We start from the raw sequence: 26,794 nt of genomic DNA, 5'->3' as shown, positions 1-26,794 counted from the left end.
TTGTTTGTTCTGTGAAAATACATCATGTTATCCAATTTTGTTACACTTATTAAAACAAAATCTTTCCTATAAAACTTCTCACAAGTAAGCTTGCTAGACCTTTGGGAACAGAACTCCAGAACAGAGAGGACTTGCATAGAAACCTAAGCATGAACTTGATTCTCCTGTCAGCCCTTTTAACAGTTCTCCATAGCTTTGTAGTAGGTAAACCTGTCCAGGTATGTCTAAGCTACCATAGCATTTAAGAACTTGCATCGTTGATGATCAGTCGATCAGTATTTCAGTATGGCAGAGCATCTGCTGTGATTCTGTATATATAAGTTTCTTCTGATGATGATATACGTACTAAAATATGTCCATTCCTTTTTACAGGTGGCCACAAGAAACAATGAAGCAGGTGAGTGTGATTTTGGGTGCTGTAAAAATAATTTAAGGCTTTTAGGGATAAAATTATCCTTTTTTAACCTTCCTCTTTAAGTCCTTTGAGTTGAACTTTCTGTTCTGTTACACAAATTTTGCACTTGTGGAACTTCTATTGATAGAGTTACTCTTGACTTGCACTGGCGTAAGTGAAGGGAGAATAAGAGTGCAAAGGCTGAAGTTTTTAAACATGAGTGGCTTCATTTTCTATAGCCATACTGAAACAGATCAATGAAAGTGATGGCAGAGATTCCAACATACAGATCTTGATTTTACTGGGAGCTGGAATTAGGGACTCCAGACAGTCATGATATTACTAAAATTTTGATATAACTTTAAGCACTCACAGTTCAAAAAAAAAATGGGCTGTAAAATTTTGTCTTTTCAAAAATAAGTCCCAGCACCAGCACCTACAGGGGTGCGCTGGAATTATAAATTTGTCAGGATCCCACCTCAAACCAGTTTTTTCCCCCACTAATCTATGAATTCACACCATTTGTCTTTTAATCTAATGATTTATGTTGGCATGATAAGGAAATTGTTCAGTTACAGAACATTACTGAGACAGAGCATTTATTTTGGCAAGAAAACCCTCAATGAATAAGACCAGTTTAATAAGAAAACAGAATCTATTAATACTTTTACATAGGACTCCCATCCTGCCTCTCTGGTATTTAGCCAGACTCATTCAGCCTTGATTTAAGTAAGCTCAGCTCCCTTTGACATCAGTGGAAATATCTCTGCTTTCACCAGAGTTGAATTTGCTTCATTTTGTCTACCCTGTCCTTCACTCCCACAGATCACTATTTTTTCTGTTTTGTCTTTTCCATTCTTTCCATTGTCACTTCCTTGTCTGTTGTATACATAATTTTGACACAATAATCAGTAGTTACTGCACATAGCAAATGCAGGACTGGAATGGTAGTGGAGACTAAGAAGGCAGAGCTGAGGAATGTGTCACAATACCCTGTGATGCACTATACCAGGGGTTGTCAACCAGGGGTACTTGGAAAAGTCCTAGGGGGTACACGTGGGTGGGTGGGTGGGGATGGAGTGCCGCCACCCACCACCCTGTGCTGCCACCTCCCAGGAGTAGGGCTGGTGGGGGGGGCAGAGAGGGCAGCAGCACCCTTCTGGGGGCCACACAGATGCCACCTGGCCAGCCAGACGTGCAGGAAAGAAGCTCACATGCGGTGCCTGCTGCCACCACCCATCGCTCTGTGGTGCCACTGATCTTCATCCGGCTGTGTACCACCCCTCCTCCCCCAGCTCTCTGTACGGCCACGGGGGTACACTTATTAAAAAAAGGTTGAAAACTCCTGCACTACACATTAACTTGGAGAGTAATGGTGACACAAACTGAGTAAGTACAGTTTCTTTCAGACAGTTTAACAAATCGTTCTGGGTGTCACTGACAACTTTTCTTCAACTCCGCAAGTCCAAAAAAAAAGAACAATGACTTGCATTCTTTACCTTCTTTTATCCTGAAGGGTTTCAAAGTTCTGTCAGCAGATTTATAGTCTGTCAGTGACAAGACAGACCTTCATTGATTAAAAAAGGTAGTGTCCTCCATATTAACACTTGTCTCTCCTATAAGTGACATAGATCTAACTTGTCCCAGCGTACTGTTTTATACACTGCACAGGCATTTACTAAATCCTTTTGCAGTTAAGAAAAATAGGTACTAGGCTTTCACATAGGGTGATTTTCAGAGTCACAAAGGGCAGTTAGGTGCCTAACATATGGAAAGCCATTGGGAATTGGTCAACTAACTCCCATTTTTTCCACTAAAAATCACCTTCTCTTTGTCTCATATGTTACTTATTTTATCTGTAGATACAATTCTATATGAGAGTGACATTGTCTTGAGAAGACAGAAACGCAGTGCAATGAACTGTGACTGCTTCTGGCCCAAGTCCCAGGATGGGCTAGTCAAGATTCCAGTTAATGTCTCTTCAGATTTTTGTAAGTTGTTTGGAAATTTACCTTGTGAAATCAACATTGATTTTCTTCACATCGAATTCTGAAGATTTATTTCATGGTAGTTTTGCACTATGCATCAAAAGTAGTATTAATCAGAGTCAGAATTCATGGATATAATTGCCTTCCAGTAAACAGGTCCTCCTAAGATAATTTGGCTAAAATAGCATACAAGACAATAAAAGGGGTATTTAAATATGTGGTTGCTTGACAGTGGGAGCATCTACACGTGCGTTTTACTGTGGAGTAGACTAATTAGCTGCACAGTAAAGCATCACTGTCTGCACTTGCAGCAGTATTAGGGTTCAGTAAACTAATTAACTCTGCCAGGGGCAGTACTATCTTATGGTGGGGTAATTTACTGGTCTGTAATGCATGTGTAGATGCTGACCACAGGCATAAATTGCATCCAGCCAGCCCAGCCAGCTGGGAGTCTGCTCCACGTTGGCACTGGATTTATAACCCAGATATATGTTCCAGGCATCCTCAAACCCTCAGACTAACCATGACCTCTCAATTCGATAATAAGCACATGTGGCTTGTAGGACTTACGTTATAGCCTAGGGACTCATATTTATGTTGTTATTTTATCTGGTGGCCCAGGCTGAGGCTACTCGGGGGGGAGGAGGTCTCATTGGGGCATACTACTGTGTAAAGCCCCAGCGCCAGGGGGCACAACAACAGGGGGTATAAGTCCCCAGCACCAGGGGGCGCAGTAACAGGGTGTGAACAGGAGGTGCAGAGACAGGGGGAAGACCCCAGTGCCAGGAGGCACAGCAACAGGGAGTAGGCAGACCCTAGTACCAGGGAGTGCAATGCCAGGGGTTGCAGTGACAGGGAGTGAGCAGACCTAGTGCCCTAGAGTGCAGGTCAACATTTATATACCATCTGTGAGGCGTGGGCCACCATGTAGGGGAGGTTTGGAGCGGTGGATAGCGACCCCTAGCATCAGAGTAGTAAATGGGCAGCCTCCCACCTGAGTAACATCATAATTATTGTTCTATCAAGGCATGGCAGGAAAGAAAGGTGGGTGGGGTAGCCCAGAGACAGAGGGCCAGGCCTACATTAGACAGGCTTGGGGATGGACCCCATCACAGTCATACACATAATATTCATTTCTTGATATTTAACAGTTACAGAACAGATAAAATGCGTGTTCTGTTCCCTCAGTGAATACAGTTGTATCAATATTAATTACGACTCTTGATTAGTTGCTAGAATAAATAGTTTGGACTCACTAGTTTTCGTGAAAAGATCTCAAAGAGCCTTAAAAACAGTAGGACTTGATTATTCTTTCCCTTGGGAAACTACAAAAGAGAAGGATGCAGGGGAAATCTTCTTGAGGTTTCTTCCAAGAGAGGTTTCTTCCTTGATTGTTTTACTGAGATCAGTCAGTTAATTTATGAACCATGCTATAGGTCTGATGCCTTAATCTGGGACAATTTCATAGAAGCTTTGTCTCTAGCCGAGCTCTTCTAACATTATGTGCTTGTCCTGACAGTGTGGTCTTATTGGAGCAGTGCTGCCAGGACTTCACCTATCAGTGACCTCCTTTGGGCTCATTTGTAAAAGTGATCCTCACCTCAAAGGGAAGTAGTATGGAAATGTAATGCAGCCCTAGGTCAGGGATAAAAGTTCCGGGGGATCTTTTTGGTGCCATTTGGGGTCGGAGAAGACGGGTAATATGCATTGCCTTGAGCTGTACAACAGTCCAGCCCCACTTCCTACCTGCAAATCCCTGGACCTGCAAGACACTTCTTTGCAGCAACAGGGAACATTGTTGGACTAAAATATTAATGTCAATATAGTTAGTTATGGATTTTTTGTCCTGATTTTAAAGATGGGGAAAGGAGTGACACAATACTGTTAAAGGACAAATTTTGCTAGATGGTTTTTAATTAAGAGACCCAACATAGGCCTGCAACCATAATTAGTCAAATCCATATTTAGGCCATTGAATAAAAATGGTCTAAGCTTCAAGTGTGCTGAACACCTAGTGTTTCAGAAAAATGTAACACCTTTTCTATTTAAATACCTACATATAGAGTCAGGTGTCTAATTTTAGACAACTGTGACTATTTTGGCCTTAACCTCTGTTTCAGTTTCTATATCTTTTTATCAAAAATAATAGTACTAACCTTCCTTTCTCTCACTAACTACACAGGGCTCTTATAAGGCATGGTAATATACTTCAAGACTAAGGATAATTATAATTGCTACCTTTGAAAGTCAAGTCAGTTTAAATATTCCTTAAGCCTTTGCACTTTTTTCAGTTTTACTTGTGTGACAGAAGTGGAAAGATTTACTGGAATGGATTCATACCCAGCATGCTACGTAGAACATACTAAATGAGATTCCATTGATTTATTTCCCCTTTTGCTTCCCAGCTGTGACAGAGAGAGCTTGGATTGTTGAAGCCATGCAGGAGTTCAATACATTGACTTGTGTCCAGTTTGTAAATCGCACAACTGAAAGCAGCTACATAAAAGTTGTACCTGGCAAGAAGTAAGTTGCATCAGTCTGATCATAGAAGCCTGGATCATTTCTTAATTTATTTTTTGTCTTCTTTTTATTTATTTTTCTGTCTTCTTTCCTGATTCACTTAGATTTAAGTAATCCCACTTCTTAACCACCTCCAGGACCCACAGAGCAGTAATCCAGACCTCACACATTTTTTCATATTTTTTTTATTTTGATGGCTGGTTACATGTTTTTGAACCACAGAACTTTATCTTCTTTTTTGCTGTTTGGGGACTGACTCAGGAAACTACTAGTAATAACAATAAACTTGTGATCCAACATGGGATGTTTTCCCTTTTTTTGGCCAACTTTTAGTCAACAATACAATTCTATTAAACGTGTTTTCTGAGAACTCATTGGTCTTAATGTGGACTCAGCTCCTTTACTGTTTTAAAAAATGTAATCTATATCATAGAATCCTGACTTCTCCCCAGTAAAATTCTGGCCTGGTAATTCACAATAACTGGCAGATCTACTATCAGTTATTTACTATGTATTTCCTGTTTTGCTAGGTATTGAGAGGTATTTGGTGGCTAGATAAGAATGACACAGCTCATAAACTTGTTGCATGTAACATCTTAGGTTATTTACTGCATGTTCCTTTCAGCTGCTGGTCTTTCTTTGGAAAGATTGGAGGAGCCCAGACGGTGGCCCTGATGAAAAATGGCTGCATGAGTAAAGGAGCAATTCAGCATGAACTGAACCATGCACTAGGCTTTATACATGAACAGTCCCGAAGTGACAGGGACAACTATGTTAGGATTATGTGGGAATACATTATGGCAGGTATGTCCACCATGTATGAAGAAACAGTTGGTGGCCTGAGCTGAGGAAGGGCAGGATGGTGGTGGAAGCAATGATGATGACAATTATAACAACTGGCTGAATTTAATCTGTAGGCATTTCTCTGTTTAGGCCTTGTCTATACAATAGCTAGCACCGCAGAATCCACTTGTTGGATGCACAATCTGTTCAACAAGAGGAGTTATATCATCTTCCTAAACAACATAAACTTAAGTCAACATAAGCATATGCTTTTGTTAAGAAAGCTGTGCCTACACTCAAAAGAGTTTTGCTCCTATGACTATACCAGGGAGGGTTTGCATGATCTTTTTTCATGCTCCTAGCCAATACAATGATACCACCAAAACTTTGTAGTGTAGATCTGGTCTCTGTCTGTAACTTATGTGGCAATTCTGAATTATATATCTTAGGGTAGTCAACATACAGCATGGGTGCCACAAGTGCCTCTTTGTGTGGCATGTAATAGGGGAAGTGATAGGGAACAGGGGCAGGGCAGCAAATCAGGCAGAGGAAGGGGATTGGAGTGGCACTTGGAGAGGGTACAGTGGTTAACTTGGGCACTTGCAAAGAAGGCTGGTTCACACTGCTCTGTCTAATCATCTAAAAAAATCTAAAGAGCCATGCCAGCCTCCCCCAATCTTCTGGATTCTTCCTTCCCTCCTCTACCCATTCTTCAGGAAAACTATGTCATTACTCTGTTCTCTCCCACACTTTCAGGTTGTATGCTAACCCTGTTGACAGCAGCTGTCTGCCCCATTTTCCCCTCTGCCACCATGGCAGGGACTCTGTCTACCAATATTCCTCATATGAGTGATGTGTATATCTCCCATTACTGTTTCCTCCATACACAGGTCCTATACTCTGTTTTTACATTCCCACTTCCCCCCACAACCCCATATTTCCATTCCCCCATTAAAATTTGTGTTCTTCCTGGGAAATAAGTCTTCCATGCTAATATATTACAGTCCATTGAATGGGAAGGACAGAGATAAATTAAGAGTGGTTGTTCTGTTGGATGCCATTAATGTCTTCCATCTAATGACTCTTTGTTCTACAGATGGCTACAGAGGTGCTTGAAACTTTGATTTTCCCAGTCAGAGAAAAGAGGTGCCATATGGCTATGGCCCCACTTCCCTTTTTGTTGATCTGATTTTCCCAACATCAGTGAGGCCTTTTGTTGTTGAGGAAATTGGAAAGACTTGAAGGAAGAAAAAGGAGGCCATGAGACAGAACTTATCTATACTGCTTTCATAGAGCTCCTGATTGCAACATTAAGAAGCATGGCTCTACCTACCCGCTTTCGCTCCATACGTGCCCAACCGAAAAATGAGGAGTGCACATAGACCCTAGTAGCTGTAGAGACAGGGTGATTGACCCTGGGATAGGGCAGGGAGACAGCTGGAGGTAGTGCAGGGTTTCCTTGAAGTAAAAGGGGATGGAAGAGAGGAGACTGTCACAGCAGGGGACAGTGGGGAAGAAAATGGATTTCAAGAGCCCTTTTTGTGCAATTACTTCAGCCTGCCAAAGCTACAAGAGTTGCAGTGTTCAAGTAATAGTAATACTAGAAAAACATAGCTAGAAGGGAGCCATGACAAGGAGAATGTCTAATCAAAGCGGGATCATCCCTGTCAAACCATCCTTGACATATTTATCTAATCTGCACTTAACAACATCCAATGATGGAGATTCTGGAAACTCTGTAGGTAATCTGTCCCAGTGCTTGGCCACCATTTAAATAATAATCAGTTTAATTCTTTACATCTTCAATGATTCCAAACAATACATAGTGATTAAGGAGAATGGGAAAGTGAATATCAATGCTGGCAACTATTTCAGAACATGCATTGAGTCTCCTATTGCAGGCACAACTGAAATATATCGGTCTTTCCTGCTGAGTGAAATGTAATCCTTTTATGCTATATTAAACCCTAAAACAATTTGCCCCAATGGTTTTTTTTATTCCCAAACTGCCCTGAGAAAATTTCAATTGTGTTGCCTTTTACTTGATATTACTATAATTATTTGCATGGCAATGTTAGAATTACTTACCACGTAGATGCATGGTACCTAACAGGGAAGTCTGAAGAGGGGGTGGTGGATTGAACGGGTTTACAATCTAAAATTACACCAAAGATTGTGGACCTCATTTGGATCCAAATAATTTTTGCACTGTGTTGCTCTAGTGACTAAAAATGTAGTGGCTCCTGGTTTCTACAAATGTAAATGAGATCAGGATCAGTGCCTAGGTTATAATGAAAGGACAGCAGATGTGGAGGCAGGAAGGAGGGCACAACTAAGCAAAAGGAGGGCTATAGGCTTGGACATTTTTAAGTAGTGAGAAGTAGATGTAGGTGACTTCACAGGTCTTTACAGGGTATCTTATTTTACTCTTCTTTGGATTATGAAAGTTATAGAGAGAAAGTCGAAGCTGACGAGCTTTGCACAGAGAGTAAATTTTAAGGGGACAGAGAAGGAGAGGAAGACCTTTATATCAAAGGGAACTAGATGGAAAATGCAAAGATTCTGGAGAAAAACGAGAGAAGGGAATGAAAAGACAGGGGAGATGGGAGGCTGAGTCAGTGCAAAGTGCAGGAGTAGTGTGAGCACAGAAGAGATCTAGGCATCTCCAGGATTGCCTGAGACCCTCAAGGTGAGGATGAAGCTACATTTCCATTCAAAGCTTCACAGAGTATATCTCTTCTCACAGCTTGTGTCCCATAGCAACTGTCTTATTAATATTATTGTAGCCATTTCCCAAATGTGAAACAGAGAAAGAAGCAGTCCCTGACCTGAGCAGCTTACAGTCTGAAATGGAAAGCAAATGGCCTGAAAAGCTATAGAAAGTAATACTACATATAAACCAGAAGATCACAGGGATGATTAGCTGCGTCTTTCCCATTCCATTCATTTTATAAATATTGCTATTTTAAATTAATCTGAAGAAACCTTAAATTTAGCTGTTACCAGCTGGCTCACTTCTAGTAAATTTCCTGGTAGATATGGCTAATTGCCCAACCCTGCTCCCATATACATCAGCTGCAAGGTTCTTATTGGTTCCAGTGGTCCAATATCAGGCCTAGAGATCTCTTCTAATATCCCAGAACTTTCTTCTCCCTTTTCCCCCCCTGGGATTGCAGTAATTTTTTCACCCTGAAGTTCACTTTGGAGGGTTTCCCATTGCTATTTTGTCGCTGTCTACTGCATACACTTAGATATTTGAAACTTGGTTTATTTTTCTCAGTCTTGTTTTGGAAACAAGCCTGGGTTCTGTTTCTTGGCATAGAGCTTTCATTTTAGCTTAAATAAAATGCAGCTTAAGACTAGATTTAACACATGCTTTAGTATTTGGTTGGAAAGGAACCTACGTTCTTTTCTCCATCTGTTCATGATATTAAAAGGAGGTGCTGAGCACTCTTTGCAGTGAACATGATATGAAGTTGGGGGTAAACTTTAGCATTTAAAGAAAAAAAATGTTCTTTTGTATTTGATGCCTCAGATATCCCATCTGTAGAACAAGGGCTAATACTAATACCTCACTGAGGTGAGATTAATTAATGTTTATAAAAAACCCACATTTGTAGAACCTTGGGTAACGTGTATTAGAGAAGATTATCATCTATAATGTCTAGGCTTTTGATGTTCCCAAGTAAAAGTTTAGTGCTGAGGAACTTCAATATCTTCTGGTTACTACATGTAAACACGTTAGAGAGGGGGAAAAAAACTATAGTAAAGTACAGCAGTTTTTCATTTCCTTCTTCAAGTTTTAAAAAAGAGGCAACTGGAAACTCTTATAAATAGATATAAGGCTATAACAGGGATGATGAAATAAATGCTGGTAAGAACTTCAAATCTTCAAATTCAATCTTCACCCAACCTCAAAACCATTTTTGCATTGTGAAAAACCTTGGCTCCTTCTCCCCCCCTTAGTTATTTTTTTATTTTTGAGCTGCCTTTGCATTTCCTGGTTTCCTGGCTGGGACCAGCAATGACATGAAAGGGTAATTTGGTTCTACTCACAAACCCTCCAGCTTAGTTGTGCATATGGAGGAATTTGAATAGCTGAATTTCTGATACATGCCCAAGGCTTTGGTCTACCCCATATGTACCACAGCCTGACAATTTGGCAGCGTATACAGTTTAGAGAGACCTGAATGCATGCCCATCACTGCTCACTATTTCACCTGCCTGACAGTAGTGCTGGGCTGCATGTTTAGGACCTTTCTGAGCCATCTATGTTCTGCAGTTGGCAGATTTGGGTGGAGTAGGAAGGGCATGTTTTTTTGGTGATGGTTCCAGGATCAGCAGGGGAGTAGTACGGTCATGGTTTTATGTCTCTGTGCCTTAGCTCTACATCTATAAAACAGACACAGCAGTACTTCTCTATTCCATAAAGGTGATATGAGGATAAACAGAAAAAAAGACTGTTAGAGGCTCAGTTGCTATGGTGATAGGAGCTATCTTGTAACTACCTTGGATGGAAGGAGCATTTCCCTAGGAATCTGTCTAGTGCTGTTACTTTGGGACGGTTGGTCTTGCTGTTGCTTATCTTAATGGAAATCAGTGGGAATCAATGCTAAGCAGGCCCAGCTGGGCCGAGTTCATGAGTGACCACACCTGCCCCTGATCCATGGCTAATGTAACTAACCCAGTTCTCTGCAACCAGACTGGCTGCTGAAAGCACCACTCACCCCTTTTAAACACATTTGCAGACTCAGGCTACAAGCAAACCTTGACACAGCCTCAGTCTGTCTCTGCAAGCCTCTCATTCACAGCTCTCCTGACTTCTGACCTGGCTTTGTCTTTTCCTCACCCTGATCTTGACTCTCCCCTGAAACTCAGCATTGGCTCCACCCTCTCTGATTTCTCTGACATCCTGACTCGGCTTGGTTTCCTTGGTCTTGATCTTGGATTTTCCCTGGAACTCAGAAGTGGTTCTCTTGCCCTTGGCTCCTGACCTCAGTTTATGTCTCAGATTATATTTCTTAGATCTCCTCTCTTGCCTCCCCTGGAACTTGGTCCCACACTCTCTGTTCTACTGGCCCATATCCTAACCTGATGCTCTGGTAACATGTGCCTCCACCTTACTGACCCCCTCATTGCCCTTGACCCTCCACCTATGCAGGTTTGGCTGCCTCCATCCTGGCTGAACCCTTACATTAAAGACCTCAGGGTTTGCCCATAAGGTATACTTTGGTGTAACTCAAGGATAAACCATGCCTCCTGCAAACATGCATGAGAGGAGGCATGATTGTGGGATTGCGCATTAGATCCCATTGGACCTTACCGGTTGTGCAGGGGGAGCCTGCAACTGGGAGCCTTGATCCTGGGTCCCCCTTGCACCAGCCGTAAGGCATGGTGGGATCTGGGTCTGTCACATCCCAGGCTCCCCCTGCACCAACAAGCTCCTGCTGCTGGGAGCCCCTGAACCTCAGTTGAGGGGCTCCCAGCTGTGGGGGCACCCCACATATCCCTGGGTCGGAGAATCACTGCTACAGCAATCTCCCCAAACTTGGGGTGTGGGAAACCCCTAGAGCAGGAAGAATTGCCCAAGGGGCAATCTCCCTGCCCTGGGGATATGGAGATACTCTGGGGGCTAAAGGATTGCTGAAGGATGATCTACCCCAGGAGTTTCCCACACCCCTGAGTCCTTGGAATCACAACTGCAGAAATCCCTATGACTTGGGGGTTTTACATTGGACATGGTGCACCCCCACGGCTGGGAGCCCCATCACCTGAAGGGGTAAATTCACGTGTTGAAAGAACACTCTGCTATATATGCAAATTAAAGCTCAATAGCAACCACCTATAAAGCCAGTACACGTTTTTGAGGTCTAACTTTATAGCTGGATGGAGCTTTTTATTGTGTGATAGCTACTTTTCATGTGTAACTGGTCTCCAGGTAATTGTGTATTTAACTAGTTAATTGCACAATACCTGCAACATGTAGAGGGGGCCATACATTCAGCTTTGGAGACAAATGCTACTTTTGGACTCAAGTATGCAGATCAGGTTGAAGTCAGTACTGTTTATTGTGTCTAAATAGTGAGATATACCCTAGAAATTGCTCAGATAGACAGAGATTGATGATTAGATTAGTACATGTGCATCAAGGTGTTGATTTTGGCCTCTAGTTCATATAGACTGAAGCCCAAAGTACTTACTTAGCTATAAGGGCCTGATTCAAAACTCACTGGAGTCAGTGGAAAGACTCATGTGGGCTTTAGATGGTTTTGAATAAAAAACATATTCCCGTATTAGGGTTATGATAACAGTTCAAGTTCTCTGCAAACTGCAGCATCACTTTAATAATGTTTTTTTGTTCTTTTGTCATGATCTTATTTTTGTTGATGGAAATATGGCTCTCTTACCTTACAGGGGAGCAAGAGAACTTTGGGAAAGTGAATTCCAATAACCTGGGTCTTCCTTATGACTATTTCTCAGTGATGCACTATGGCGCGTAAGTTGGCCTTTGAGTTTTTCTTGTACAGAAGCAAGAAGAGCTCATGTCTTCTGTTCAGACTTAGGACACAAAGTTGATTTTTATAGGGAATGACTTATGGTATTTACTCTGAATGAGGGGATATGCAGGAGTAAGAAGGAATTTATCCCTTCTACCAGATTTATTTTTAGTAAAGCTAGAAAGGGATAGGGCTGAAAAAGAAAGCAACATTTACTCTCACTTCATTAATGATTTAAATTAAAGGCCTATCTATAGCCATAACTTTACATTTAGCACTACCATGCCTCTGAATTCTGAGCCATCTCTGCTAAGTTCTATAGAGACAGGTCTCTTAATGATATCACTAAGTCATTAAAGCAACAGTACTATGAAAGACAAGGAGGATTCCCCCCTACATAATAAAGATGTTGTGTAGCACCTTTTGAATATCATGCTATCTTTGCTTATGGTTTAATGCCACAGTTTAGCCCTTAACGTGTACACCTCCACCAGGCACCTTCTCCCACATTTCCACTAGCAAAGAGAAAATTTCTGAGCATTTTCTACAGCAAAACAGTAATTAAAATTAAAAAGGCTTGTTTAGCTGAAGGCAAGGAACAGCAAGTATTAGTTTCAAGTACACAAAAAATCAGGAGCTGAGACAGTAACTGCTACTGATTATCTCCAATGGCAAAACAGCTCGTTCTGTTCAACAACTTGTCAGGATGTTGTTGTAGCCATAATTGTTCTGGGAATATGTGAGAACACTGTTTTATCTGATATTTAGCTTGTCTGCTTCTTTCTCAGACTTGTAGAAGGGCACTTTTTTGGATCCGAAAGCCTGATTAAAGTTTTTCCTAACTATACATGTGCTCTGTAGCAGAAAGCCCCCTTTGTACATTTCCCTTCTGGACATTTCCCTTCTTGCCTGCCTCCTCCCCATTTTATGCATTTCTTTTTCCTTCTAAATATTGGCAGAGACCAATACTCATTGTATGGGTGTGGCAAGGCTCAAAGCAAGCCAGAAAGCTGAAGTGGCTTTCTGTAGGATAAACCTACAAACTATCTCTACATATCAATTTAAGCTCCGTGTCACTAAAGAAAACAAAAGAACTAAACTATCCACTTCAAAGACTGTAAATATATCCTGGTGCTAATGACTCATTTACTGTCCCCCAGTTACCTTTGAGCCTCACTATCGCACGTTGCATTTTTATATATTTCTCACAGTGCGTTTTTGTATTCCATCCATCTTATCTTTACCATGGCATTTTATATTTCATATTTTATACTTTTAACCCCTTAAGCAATGTACTCCCTATAGAATGAAGTTACACCCTGTACCATTGTTAAAGCCTGCATTGAAATTGTAATTGTAAAGTGATAAAATCTGCTATATTGGGCAGTCCCTTGAATGAATGCGAGTATAAATGACAAACCAAGTACCTTTGGCTATTAATTAACAATAGCCTAGTCAGAGAAACTTACCATTGCAAAACTCTATTCTACAAGCCATTTTATGCTAATCAAGCCAAGGAACTGATTCTTGGAACTAAGCACCCACTCTATTGACTATTCCTGTAACCCATGACAATACAGCCATTAAGTCAATAAGTCAAGGATGGTCTCCTGAAACTTCAGGTACCAGCAGGCAGGGAACCCTGTGACTAACAGCTGTCATGTACTACTCAAAACCCATGTGGGACAGCGACCTCCGGATTGGGCAGCCAAGTTGATGATGGGGGATCACACAAGTCTGCCAGAAAAGGATAAAAGGCAGTGAAGCGTGACCCTCAGTGGTGCCCTCTCATTGAGCACCTGACCTATCAAGACAGAAGGACAAGCAGGCGACCCCCTTCTGAAGAAGACATCGCCTTGAAGGAAGCTGACCATTGATAGCAGACTCCAGGGCCTCAGATAGATAGATATACTGACACCAGTGCTCTCACAATCACTACAGCATCTACTATACGCTACACTATATGGGTTTAAATGACATGGGTTTGAATGAGTGAGTGGATGTGTGTATGTGTGTGCTTGCTAAGGTGACTGGTACCACTCATAACTCAAATTTTGCATTTATGAGTTTATTGGTAACTTCACATCCTGTCCAATAAATTAGAATTTATGATGATCCCAAGAGTTGGTCCTTTGTGGCCAACAGTTCCAATAAAAGATATCACTCGCTTCCTGCATCATGTGAACAGAATCATTCCAACAAATGGTACCTTTTTCTGTTGTTTCTTATTTTTATTTTTGCCAGGCTCAAGGTTGCTACTTCACTGCTTCTTCTTACATCTCATTTCTGTGAATGTTCTTTGCTTGCCCTCTTCCATTTATTTATTCCATTCAGAATTGTATGTAGATGGTATATTACTGTTTTTTTCACAGTAGCAAAACTTGTATCATTTTAAAAGGAATTTGAACTGGTAATGTTATTTTTCCCCTGTTTCTGAAGCTATGCTTTCTCTAACACCTCTGGGAAAGCAACTATCGTACCAATTCCTGATCCTTCTGTACCCATTGGACAGAGATATGGACTGAGTAACCTGGATGTGGCTAAAATCAATAAGATCTATAACTGCAGTAAGTGCCCCAAGTACTAGACACACATTTTATGCTAATTAATATAATTAGATGCTGCCAGACTTACCCCCAAGAATTCACCTCACCACTTTCTCAAAAGATCCAAAACAGGAAGAAGGCCAGGATGCATTTAGAGCTAGATTGAACCTTGAAGGTCACAAAAGTCATAAATGGTCTATAGGCTTTGTATTGACACTTTTCACAAGGGTCATTTTTCATCTGACTGTAATTTTCGAGAGGTGCTGAACCTGTTGTATTGCTCAACATCTTTCTGAGTCACAGAAGCTGCCTCTGAGAATTTCTCTCTTCAGAAAAGCTCCAAAATCTGCAAACATGTGAAATTTCCTCAGCTGTGATTGTGATTTAGAAAGACATTTATCCCTGCTACAGGCCAGTTGTAATTTTCGTCAGTGAGATAATGATCATGGGGCTGCAAACATGGATGTACTTTAGGTTAGCTATAGTGTACATCAAATCTGCAGTTTGAAGGGAATTCCTTGGTTATGGTGTTTTATGTTAGGTACCTTGTTCTTTGTCTACCCATCCCACAGTCATCCCTGTGGTATGTGAGGGTCCAGAAGCACTGGGAGCTGGTAGGAACCCATTGCTCAAGATATTTAAAACAGCATTGATAAAGTGCTAGAAATTCTTCTCTGCTCTGACTCCCAGTGGACGAGCTCATTTAGGGGTGGCCAAACCCCAGCACATGTGCCACAAATGGCATGGGCAGCCCCCGTATGTGGCCAACAGCAGACTGGGGAGAGAACAGAGAACACAGTAACAGACAGGGGAGAGAGCAAAGCAACAGGTCAGGCAAGGGAAGGGGATTAGAGTGGCATTCAAGGAGTGTCCAGTGCTTACCTTGTGGTATGCCTGCCAAAAATATTGGCCCCAGCTGAGCTAATTGATCTAGTAGGTACTGGTATTTTACATCTCTAACATCTGTGATTCAATCAGTTTCCAGGAAATAGGCAAGAGACATGCTATTATCTTAGCATCAGAATGCCTAAATTTGCTTTAAATTGGATGAGTGAAGCCTTCATGAATACTCCTATAATAATTAATCAAAATAAGTGTTACTACACCTGGGTAACTAAGAACAAAAGTGGGTGCTGAGAGTAGTTTCCTCCCAGTCTTAATTTTACTCTCCTCCTGGAGATCACTAGTCACAAAGAACCCTGTGTAGCAGTTGTGCATGTTGTGAAAATGCTAAGAGTAATTAAACCTCCGGGTTCAGTTAATAGCTGATGAGAGCTAGGAATAAATCACCTTTCAGAGGAAGCACTGAACAGGTGACTTTGTTTTGGGGAGTTGAAAAGACCAAATTAAAAATATCAAGAACCAAATCAAATTAAAGCAAGCACATCAAACCTCCCCACCAAAAAAACACCCCTCAAGAAACAAGTACTCCTCACCAAAAACCAGGAAAGAAAAAATACCAGAAAACAAAAGGTTTCCAAAACAAAGTCTAAACTTTGCTGACTCAAGAGAATAGTGAGAGAGAAAGGAAGAGTGCTATGCCTTTGCCTTTAGGCATTTTGGAAGACACCCAAAAGTCATGGTAATGAAGGACGTGCATGTAAGACATAGACAGACAGACAGACAGAGTCCAGACTTGGAGAGCCAATGAATTAATCTAATAAGGCAGCTCCTCTGTCCCTGCACAGTGCAATGTACTACTACCAGCTCACAATGCTTATCATTGTTTATTTTGCCACATTCTGCATCCCAAGGGTCTGATTCTGCACACACTTGTGCATGTCATTACATTTACCCATGAGAATAGATCTGTGGACTTCCATGGAACTACTTTTTAATTGAAATTAAACACGTTTGTGAAGGATCAGGGGCTTATTGTATTAAAATGTGTGTGATTCAGTGTGATCTTAATCAAGAAACATCACAATGGCTCATGATTTTCTTTTATTAGCATCATTATTTCACTGACAGTCAATTAATTCTTTCTGTAGGAGAACTCTGACACATTAGTAAATGTGACAATTAATGCTTTTAAAAACATGAGTGACATTAATGAATTGAGATAGCTCTGTCTCCTTTTCCTTTTGAACAAGATTCTTCTGCACCTCTCATTTTCCTCAGAACTGTTTTGTTCTTCCTTCAGATCGCTGTAGCAGTGTACTTCCTAATGCTAATGGCACCTTCTCCTCTGCCAACTACCCATCTCCATACCCAGACAATAGCAATTGCCTCTGGCTCATACGAATTCCACAGAACAAGGTGACTTTTAGGAAAAAGGATGTTCATGTATTATTCTTGTATCATCATCATCAATGGACCAGGATCTTACTGCTTCAGGAGCTATGTGAACACAAGACAAAAATAGCAGTTTCTGCATTTATATCATTATGTATCATATATTATGTCAAATAATAGTAAGAGTGATTAAACATTGGAACAAACTGACAAAGCAAGTGGTGTATTTTCCATCTTTTGATGTCTTCAGACTAGACGTCATCCTGGAAGATATGCCTTAACTAAACATATGGTATTTGGCTCAATACAGCTGCAAATAGATGAAAATGTAATAATATAATTTGGATGGCATTTTTATAAAGATCCAACTAGATGATCTAATGGTTGGTTCTGTGAGAGGGAATCACTAAGGCAGAACTGAAGAGTTGCAGAGTTGTGGAAAAGAGGCTGGCAGCTGATGAAAACTAGACCAGAAGTAAAATGGATTCAAGGGCAGTATTGCTGGAGGCAGGTAAGGGAAGATGACCATGGAAGGACTAGCAAGATGAAAGAGGCATCAGTGAAAAGAAGAACAGGAAAATAAAGGATAATAAGTGGGGATGGTGGCAAAGGGAAAAAACAGCAGAGCAAAAGGTTTACTCTTCTGAATAAGGACTGTGAAAGGAGCTCAGGGTTTGAGGAAGATCCTTTCTAAAACATTCACAGGAAAACCTCCACGTAGATAGGAGATTTGGTTCAGGATTAAATAAGAATAAAAAAGAGCAGGTGTCAGGGGAGATTTTAATTTTCTGGATTTTTTCCTCTTCAGGTTTTCCTGCAGTTTCAGGAATTTAGCCTTCAGTCTTCCCCACACTGTGCTTTGGACTACATCCGCATTTATGATGGAAGCAGCAGAAACGCCCAGATCTTGCTGGACAAGTATTGTGGGGTGGCTCCATTACCTGCACTGGTGGCTTCTGGACACATGATGCTTATAGAGTTTGTGAGTGATATGGCTATTGCAGGAACTGGTTTCACAGCCTCCTATAGTCATGGTGAGGACAGCTCCTCATTTACAGAGCTTGCTTGGCAAACACTCCTGAGAACTTAACTTTTGTGCAAGTTTGCAAGAATACACCCATCCTAACGCTGTAATCTTTCCATGTCCTTTTTACCACACATAGCAACTGTTTAAACCTGGTGGCTTTTAGATTGGGAAATGAAAAATAGAGTTTTCCATGGCCTTCTGACCAACAACCTTTATATCCTACTCGTGTCCATTTGGAGATCTGTGAATCCTTGCTGGGGTCTCTAAGAGTAATTTGTTGTAAATTCAAGGAACTGAACAACAGTAGATGACAGAAAAAGTATGGGGTGAACAGAAGCTGTAGAACACTATAAGGCCTAGTGACTCCTCTTTGCTGTGATCCCAGACCTGAGCGGAGGCCACTCAGAAACGCACAGGTGCTGCAGGAAATGGTTTTAGTCCTTCACCATGCTCCTATGTTGTACTGGAGGGCACTGTGCCTCTAGTCAATAAATCTTTCCATTGAGATGTGAAAGCACAGTTCCAGCCACATGTAAGTGCTAGAAGGTCCCATGACACTTTTTATAAGTAAAAAAAAGGTCCACAATTTTTTGGTAAATTTCAGTGGATATAAGAACTAAGGTAATTTAGTCTGGAGAAAAGACTGATGAAGGCAATTACAGAGAGGTGAAGATAGCCTTTTCTCTATGGCTTTAGGGCACATGTGACTAGGAGCAATGGACTTAAGCTGCAGCAGAGAAATATAGGTTTGTGATTAGGACAAACTTTCTGACTATGAGAAGTAGTCAAACATTGGCTACTAGAGTAATTGTGGAATCTCCATCCTTGGAAATGTTCAAGAACAAGGTAGACAGACACTTGGCTGGGAGAGTTTAGTTGGTATGATCCTGCCTTGAGCTGGGGGCTGGACTTGATCAGTGGTTCTCAACATTTTCTTGTGCCAGGACCCATTTGTAAATATTGATGGCCAGACCTAGTGCCCCTTACTCCTGACCCACTGCCTGCCACCCCAGCCCCCCAGTGTGTGAGTAAGGGGTGGGGGGCATGGGGGCCCCACAAGCAGCCCCTTGTAGGCTGAAACTGCTAGGCATCAAGGGAAAAGCCACAGATTCCCAAGGTTTTTCTCCTTTAAATATTAATTTTTAAAGTTTGTTTGTGACCCTTTCATATATTCTTATGACCCACATTTGGGTTGTGACCCACAAGTTGAGAAATGCTGGGCCAGAGGACCTTTTTAGGTCCCTTTCAGTTCTACTTTCCTGTGATCCTATTGACTCTTATAATTTTCATGTTGTGAAACTCAAATCTTTAGTAATATTGCAATGTGCAGTTGGAGGTGGCTGCATTTTATGTGTGGATGAACTGATTGCTGGACATAATTCTTTCTCCAGTACAGTTGCATGTGACCCCTCTTTTCCATAGGAAATACATTGCCTATGTTCTCAGCTCTTTTAATGCAATTACAGGTATAGGTGTTAGCCATACGAATAAGCTGCCTAAAAGTAATCTTTCAGTGGATACATTTCCTCTTTTCCCTATCACAGAATATGAAGGAATATAAATAGTTGTATTTCTTCTTGCTCTCAATATGTTATCTTGACATTATCTCTGTATGGATCTCTTTCTTTTTCCCTTAGTGAAATGTGGAGGTACTTTTACAAATGCATATGGGGTCATTACTTCTCCAAACTACCCCAACAAATATCCAAAAAACCAGGACTGTTTTTGGATTGTCGGTGCACCTCCAGGATACCAGGTGAGGTATGGGTGGGCTAGTTTATTGGCTCCAGCAATGCTCATTAAATAGGTGTTTTATTGCACAGGCTGGGGCATTAAAGGCAGCTACAAAACTGGATATTGGATATGCATTTACCATATTGGCTTTGGGCAGTCTTTTAACTTTACTGAGCCTGATAACTTGGTTAAGGGCTAGGCTGCTTCATCCAGTAATGCTCATTGACTAGTTATCTTTTTGCACTACTCAGCTTATTTAGTCTAGAGAAGAGAAGACTGGAGTGGGGTGGGGGTGGGGGTGGGGGGATTTAATAACAGCCTTCAGCTACCTGAAGTGTGGTTACAAGGAGGATGGAGCTAGACTGTTCTCAGTGGCAGATGACAGAACAAGGAGCAATGGTCTCAAGTTGTAGCAAGGGAAGGTTAGGTTAGATATTAGGAAAAACTTTTCCACGTAAGAGGGTAGTAAAGCACAGAAACAGGTTACCCAGAGAGGTTGTGGAGTCTCTATTCTTGGAGGTTTTTAAGGCTTGGTTAGATAAAACTTTAGCTGGGATGATATAGTTGGGGAGGGTCCTGTTTTGAGCATGGGGTTGGACTAGGTGACCCCCTGAGATCCCTTCCAGCCCTCATTTTTCTATGATTCTATGATTACAAGAAGGACTATTCTACTACATTTTGGCCACATCTACATGAGACACTGACTGCGCAGTCATTACGGTGTAGTCATTTAGTACTTGAATATACAAGTACTAAACAACAGTGCAGTAACGAGTAACTGCTCAGTCGCACTGAGGAATGACTTTTTTGTGATTCTGACTGCTCAGTAGCTTGTGGCTACTGGAGATAATATATGTAATATATGTAACTGGAAATATATATAATATATAATAATAACTGGAGATAATATTGTTATATTATTAATAATATAATACAATAACTGGAGATAATGTAGCTCATGCAACTGGAAGTAATATAGCTCTACTTGCTTCCCTGCTGAATTAAAAATCAGTCCTGCCCTAATGCAGGATGTAGCAGGATGGAGTCCTGTGGTCGCTGTGCTGCCCCTAGGTCCCCTCTCTGTATCGTGCCAAGCATGCTCCAAGCACCCTCAGAATCTCGCCCGCCACATCTTTGATCTTCTAAATTATAGGGGGGCTGCCCTTTGTCCTCTTGGCTATGGTTCCTGCGGCGTGCTGGACTAGTGTTTGGTACGGTTGTTCAGGTACACCCCCGCCTCATGGGCTATGCGTGGCTCCAACCACCCCTGTACCACGCCCCAAACCTCGCTGATGGACCGGACATTTGTCTGTCTCTCTTGCTCACTCTCTCTCTGGGGCCTTTCCATTGCCCATTGCCTCTCTGGGCCTTCTCGCTGCCCACCCTTTGGGGCTGGGGCTCCCACACTGTCATGGTTCCTATATGAGGCCTCCTCCATCCCCTTATAGCCTCACCCAGTCCTCCGGTGTAAACAACAAACACAAAACACAAGCCTTCACATTATAACTTAAATTCAGGCCTCACGGCTAAAACATCCTCTGAGCCATACCACAAGTGCTCCCTCTCTCACCCGTATCACCAGCTGCACCCACATTCAGGCTTTTCCCTTTCTTCACTCAGGGCAGAGCTCCTTCTCCTTTGGTCGCAGGCAGGGGCCTCTCCTGGCCTCCACCTATGGCTTATATAAGGGCCAGGCCCTGTCCCCTGCCTGTCAGCTGACCATGCAGGTGTTGGCTACTTGCTTCCCCTGGTTGCTCTGGCGACCAACACCTGAGCCATGGTCCTGGCTCACCTAGTAGCAGGCATGTTAGTGCCCTGCTACCCAGGAGATTAACCAAATGGCTCAAGGGTGCCTCCCACCCCTTGCCACCTGCAGTCCAAATGACTTTTGAGTTCAGCGAACACAAAATGCTATTACTACTAATAATTTGCATTGTAGTACAACCTACAGTCTAACTCAGAGGGTACTATTGCAAGCACAGTGAAAGACAGCTTTTGTACCAAAGAATTTAGAGGTGGACTCTGTTCCTATCACAATTCTAATGCCCCCTTGTTCAAATCCTGAAAAATTTATGAATGCTCCTACTTTTATAATTTGCCATCAGCTTGCCTCTAAGACCAAATCACTAAAAAGCAGCAAAGTGGAGAAGAACCCACTTACCTTTTGCATTAATGTATTTTTTTGGGACTCCAGCATGGAATTGCACTTTGGTTCCTAAATCCACTTACTCATATTGTAGGTGGAATGGGATACGGTCCTTAGAGTTTAGATATGCAAGACAGGCAAAGGGTAGGGGAAAGGATATAAGATGCAGGCAAAGTTTCTGTTGTAATTTTTACAGATATTTCTAAAAGTGGTTTTCTTTGAGTTGGAAGATATTGATGAATGCCGGTATGACTACTTGGTCATTCACAATGGAAGCCGGCCCACATCCCCCGCTGTTGGCCCATACTGTGGGACAATGAAGATCCCAGAATTTACCTCTACTGAAAATTTTGTCCTGGTAGAATTTCACAGTGATATAGTTTGGGTGTTTCATGGATTCATGATTAATTACACTTTTGGTAAGTACTATTGCAAGCATGAAGTGGTGCTGGGGAATATTAATAAAAGTGAGAGACTAGTTAGCTTTGGGTTAAGGTCCAAATCCCTTTGATTTTGAAGAGACATATATGCCTAAATAACCCTGAAGGCCTGGGCATAAGTTGCTATTATTTATTGATCTATGCAGCAGTATAAATTTGCATGGTGCATTACAGACAAATAAAAGTCAATATTCCTATCTTAAAGACCTTCAGTCTAAGGCTGTCAGAGTTAAACAAGTAATTACAACATACCAGTCACTGCTGGGATTGTCCAGATGAATGCAGGGCAGAAGTGAAAGCTATGAGACAGGTTTTCAAGAGTTCAGCAAGCTGGCTAATGAGCACTTTTAAAAACCTGGCCACAAGGACATGTGTATAGAATAGTCTTAGCCCAGGCTCCTACATATGTTGTTGCCCAAACTATCTTCTCAACATCAACACCCAAAACCCTTAGATCTGTGATTATTTGTGCTTTGGAGTCATGTTGCTTGCACAGTTGGGTTAAAGCCTAACTGTATTTCAGCTTGGGATAAAGTACGTTTTGGTGAGGAAGCAAGGAATAGACAGTAACTTGAATGCTTATAGTGTTCCCATGCTTCCCTGAGGGCAGGAATGGCCTCTTGGAGTGTTGTGACCCCAAAAAATTAAGGGATATAATCCCAGACAGGGAAGAATGCAGAACCAGTGAGGAAACAGAAACATGAGGATTTGCTGTGGAATTACAAATACTCCAGGTCACTTGAGGGTTGATAACCTGGTCTAGCCATACAGTGTAGACAAATCCTTCTTAGGAATTGATGGATGCTGAGGACTTGAGAAAACCAATATAAACACAAACTGATCTTTATTGCAAATCTGTTCTGGAGCTTGTTTAAAAATCTGTCCCTAAATAAAGATGAAAGAAAAAGTGGTAACAAATGCTGCTGGGCAAAGAGATATAAGGAGATATGGATGTTAGGTTTTGATGATTCCATAGCTTTTTGTCTGTTTGTGTTTAGAAATACATATTGTATTGGAAGACAAGTTCAGCGCTTCATAGAAAAACTGTGTTTGGAGGAGAGACTTTGATTTATATGAGAGTTAGGTGCAAAAATACTTTTGGGGATCTGAGCCTCTGTACCTACATCACTTTTGAAAATGAAACTGAGACTCCTAAGTCAGTTAGGCATTACAACACTGAATGAAGCAATTGCTAAACTAGGCCCAAGAAGCTCATACAAAGCCTATTGACATGCACTGGCCTTAGTGGGTTTGAAATCAAGTACTAAGTGCCCTTGGTTTCTGGCAGCACAAGCTGAATCTTCAGGAGGTATTGTGGAGTACTAGCTCTGTTCCAGGTATAACATAGTTTAGACCAGAATGCAAGATCCAAGCACATTTTGTCTTTTTGCAGTTATGCCATCATGAAGAAAACTGTAGAAGAAAAAGCTGCTTCTTCCCCAGTGTCAGGAAGAAAGACAAGACTCCTCCGGAGAACATAGATTCTTCTCACTCTTCATCATTAGCCTGAAATATTGTTTTTTCTATGCACTGGTTAATTTTCACTATCAGCATGAATGTTTCATTATCTAAGTCTACAGTTGACTGGTTACTGGGAAAGTGACAGGGGTCATGGGGCAGGATTGGAGTGTCCCTGCATTCTACCTTTTCCTGGCTGCCAGAGTGTCTCCTCTGGGCCTTAAGTCACTGGGTGCAATATAGTAGCCCTAGGGTGAAGACTGGGCAGGTGGTGTCGGGGTGTAGTCTCTCATTTTATCACAACAGATATTTCCCTAGACTAAAGAGTGCTCAACCTGCTGAGTCGTTAACAACATCATTATGGTCTGCAGCACATTGCCTTTTCTGCAATGAAAAGCAATTAAGTTTGAAAGATCCCCTCAAACATTGCAATGGAAAAATATTCCATTTTGCAATATTACTACCAGAAGATAGATTTAAGATGAATCAGTTTTTTCAAGTACTTCCTGGATGGCCCAAGGAACATCTTCTCTTTTAGATTTTATTATTTAGAACATAGGTTGTTCTCATTATTTGATCATCTCTTTGCTTCTACACACCCTTTTAATAATTTATTCTGTATTAAAATCCTGCAAGTGTCAACAGCACTAAGCAGGATAGAAATCAAATCATTCAGGCTGGAGTGACTGTGCACACAAAGTCATGTTAATTAATACAAGAGCACGGTAGGGCGCCATCCTAGTGCCTCCCTTCCTAGCACAGCTTGGTCCCACAGGCATCCACACCTTGTAGTTTCCTTTGGTTTCTGGCAATAATTTGGGCACAGTTCACAATCTTTGAGGTTGTAACCCCTGCTTGGTGTCTAGGTATGAGAACAAAGTTGACAAGTAGACAGAAGAGCTAGCTTCTCCCCCCACCCCACTTGGGCCATCCAGGAAGTACTTGTCTGCTGCTCCTTCACATATCCATTTCCTTGAAGAGATCTTTTATGGAACAGGGTTATCTAACCTGTAACCATGTCATAATCCCTTAAGGAGACCATGATGGGAAGTGACTCTGCTAATGTGTGTGTTAAGCTTCTGAGCATGTCTAGTCAGGGTTAGATTCTGGCTCCTGTTCCCACCTCTTTTTGCTTCTGCAGCAGCACATATCAAAACTGGATTAACAAACTTCCTGGATATTCTCTTGGTCCAAAACCCTTGTAGAGTGTGAATTATATGGTGGTTGTAGTATAAAGGACATGTCTGAAGCGTGGTCTGGGGAAAATGGCATGTGGCTTGGAACTTCCAGCCTTTAGTTGAGATGTGGTGACAGGATAGGGGGTGTAAGAGGGAATAATGGCCTTTAATGGCATCACAGATTCATTCTGGTATTACATGAAGCCTATAACAGCGTAATTAAAGGAGAAGAGCCGTATCTAAGATCTCAGCATAGTAGGAACCCTAAGAGGCTGTGACTATTACTGGGGGTGGTTTCTTCAGCCTACAGCTTGGAAAGAAGTTTAAAGAAGTTGACTGATAGGCCAAGTAATGTTCCTAGAAAACAGCCAGATGGCTGGGTAAGGTGTCCCATGGACGGGAATGTTTGTTTAATCTCATAGGCCATGTTCAGATGAGTGAGCACATGCCTGCTGCAGCATCTTAACACAGTTTGAGATGCTACAGGAGGCACACCATGAATGAAAAAAATGTTCCCTGTGCTGCATATTTGTAGTGCAGACTCTATATTTGAAACTGGAAAATCCCAGTATCAAAAAAGAACACCCTGGAAAAAAGCAGCACAGAGTGCTCTCTGGGAAGCTGGGTGCTCCAAAGAGATGCTGTAGCCACGTGCCCCTGCTGCTCCAGCATGCTGCCACATGTGTGTGGATGTGTGGAGAGTGTGAGGGGGATGTGGGTTTGTGGGTGGGTGTATGGGCTTTGGGGGGTTGTGGGTTCTGAAGGGAGTTTGAGGGGAGCTGCCACATGCCCACTCCCCACCTCCCTGCAGCGCACAGGCCCTGGTGCTGGCAGTAGCAGCCAGCCAGGCTGTTGGGGCACTCATGGCCCAATGTAGGCACAGCCCCACAGTGGCATGGCATTGCCTGAGACCTGGGTTCTCCACATAATGAATGGAGCCAGATGGGCCAGGCCCACTGGTATGCACCTCAGACAAGACCAGGATGGCTTCTGCCAGCACCCGGAGCTCCTGGCACTGCACCCGGGAGCTGTGGGCGGTGGCAGGAGCTGTCCTGGTCTTGTCCGAAGGCATGGTTTGGTGGGCCAGTCCGGGTTGGCTCCATTTACTATGTGCAGCCCCTGGATCTTAGGTGGTGCCACACCACTGTGTGGCTGTGCCTGCAGTAGACCGTGAGTGCCTGGATGCTGCTGCCAGTGCTGGGTACTATGTACCATGGGGGGGAGGGGGGAGTGTGGTGGTCCTCCATCAAACCTCCACAACCCCCCCTGCCAAAATCCATACATCTAACCGCAAACCCCACATCCCTGAATACCCACACCCACACAACAACTGCACACCCACCCCTTTTCTGCAAACCCTACCCACATCTCACACCCTGCATGCCCAGCCACCAGACAGGACGGAACCTGCTGGTATGAGCTGTGTATGCAGGGGCAGCTGTCCCCACATCCTGGTTAGTGAAGGCACTGAGGAAGCTCTAATTTTTATATGATAAAAAAACAAATGCAAACACCAAAGCATATAGATATTTAGAATTTATTTTAATATAATGACAGAGGCACTGGTAGGCTTCCAAGTTGCTTTAAAATTGTAAATATATCAATAAAACATTGCCCAATTGATTGATCTCTCTCTCGAGTGGTGTTTCATTTTAATCATGGAAGAACATGGATTTTTGTGTATTTTAAAGAGTGAATTTGGGATTTTTTACCAGAGAATTTGGAATTGTTAAACAGGGAACATCAGGATTCCTGCTATTGAGGCAAGTGGCAGGACCCGGGCAGAGGAGCCTGCTCAGGGCTGGCACCAGGGACCCAGCTAGAGGGCAAACAAGCTGGCTGACTTCC

The 26,794-nt window shown here is 42.2% G+C and overlaps 1 protein-coding gene across 1 annotated transcript; it reads left to right on the top strand.

Moving 5' to 3' along the window:
• Nucleotides 1–109: 109 nt before the first annotated feature.
• On the top strand, nt 110–23,349 carry LOC149871707 (astacin-like metalloendopeptidase). The gene is made up of 12 exons (XM_090034635.1): nt 110–218; nt 373–397; nt 2,257–2,385; nt 4,788–4,905; nt 5,528–5,706; nt 12,100–12,181; nt 14,622–14,749; nt 16,872–16,987; nt 17,772–17,997; nt 19,628–19,746; nt 22,067–22,289; nt 23,309–23,349. The coding sequence occupies exons 1-12, from the start codon at nt 150–152 to the stop codon at nt 23,347–23,349; spliced, it is 1,455 nt and encodes a 484-aa protein (XP_089890761.1). The 5' UTR covers nt 110–149.
• Nucleotides 23,350–26,794: the final 3,445 nt, after the last annotated feature.

The sequence above is a fragment of the Crocodylus siamensis genome, chromosome 2, assembly GCF_052110815.1.
Source record: "Crocodylus siamensis isolate JL-2025a chromosome 2, ASM5211081v1, whole genome shotgun sequence".
Classification (NCBI taxonomy): Eukaryota; Metazoa; Chordata; order Crocodylia; family Crocodylidae; genus Crocodylus; species Crocodylus siamensis.
This window is presented reverse-complemented; position numbering and strand designations above follow the sequence as displayed.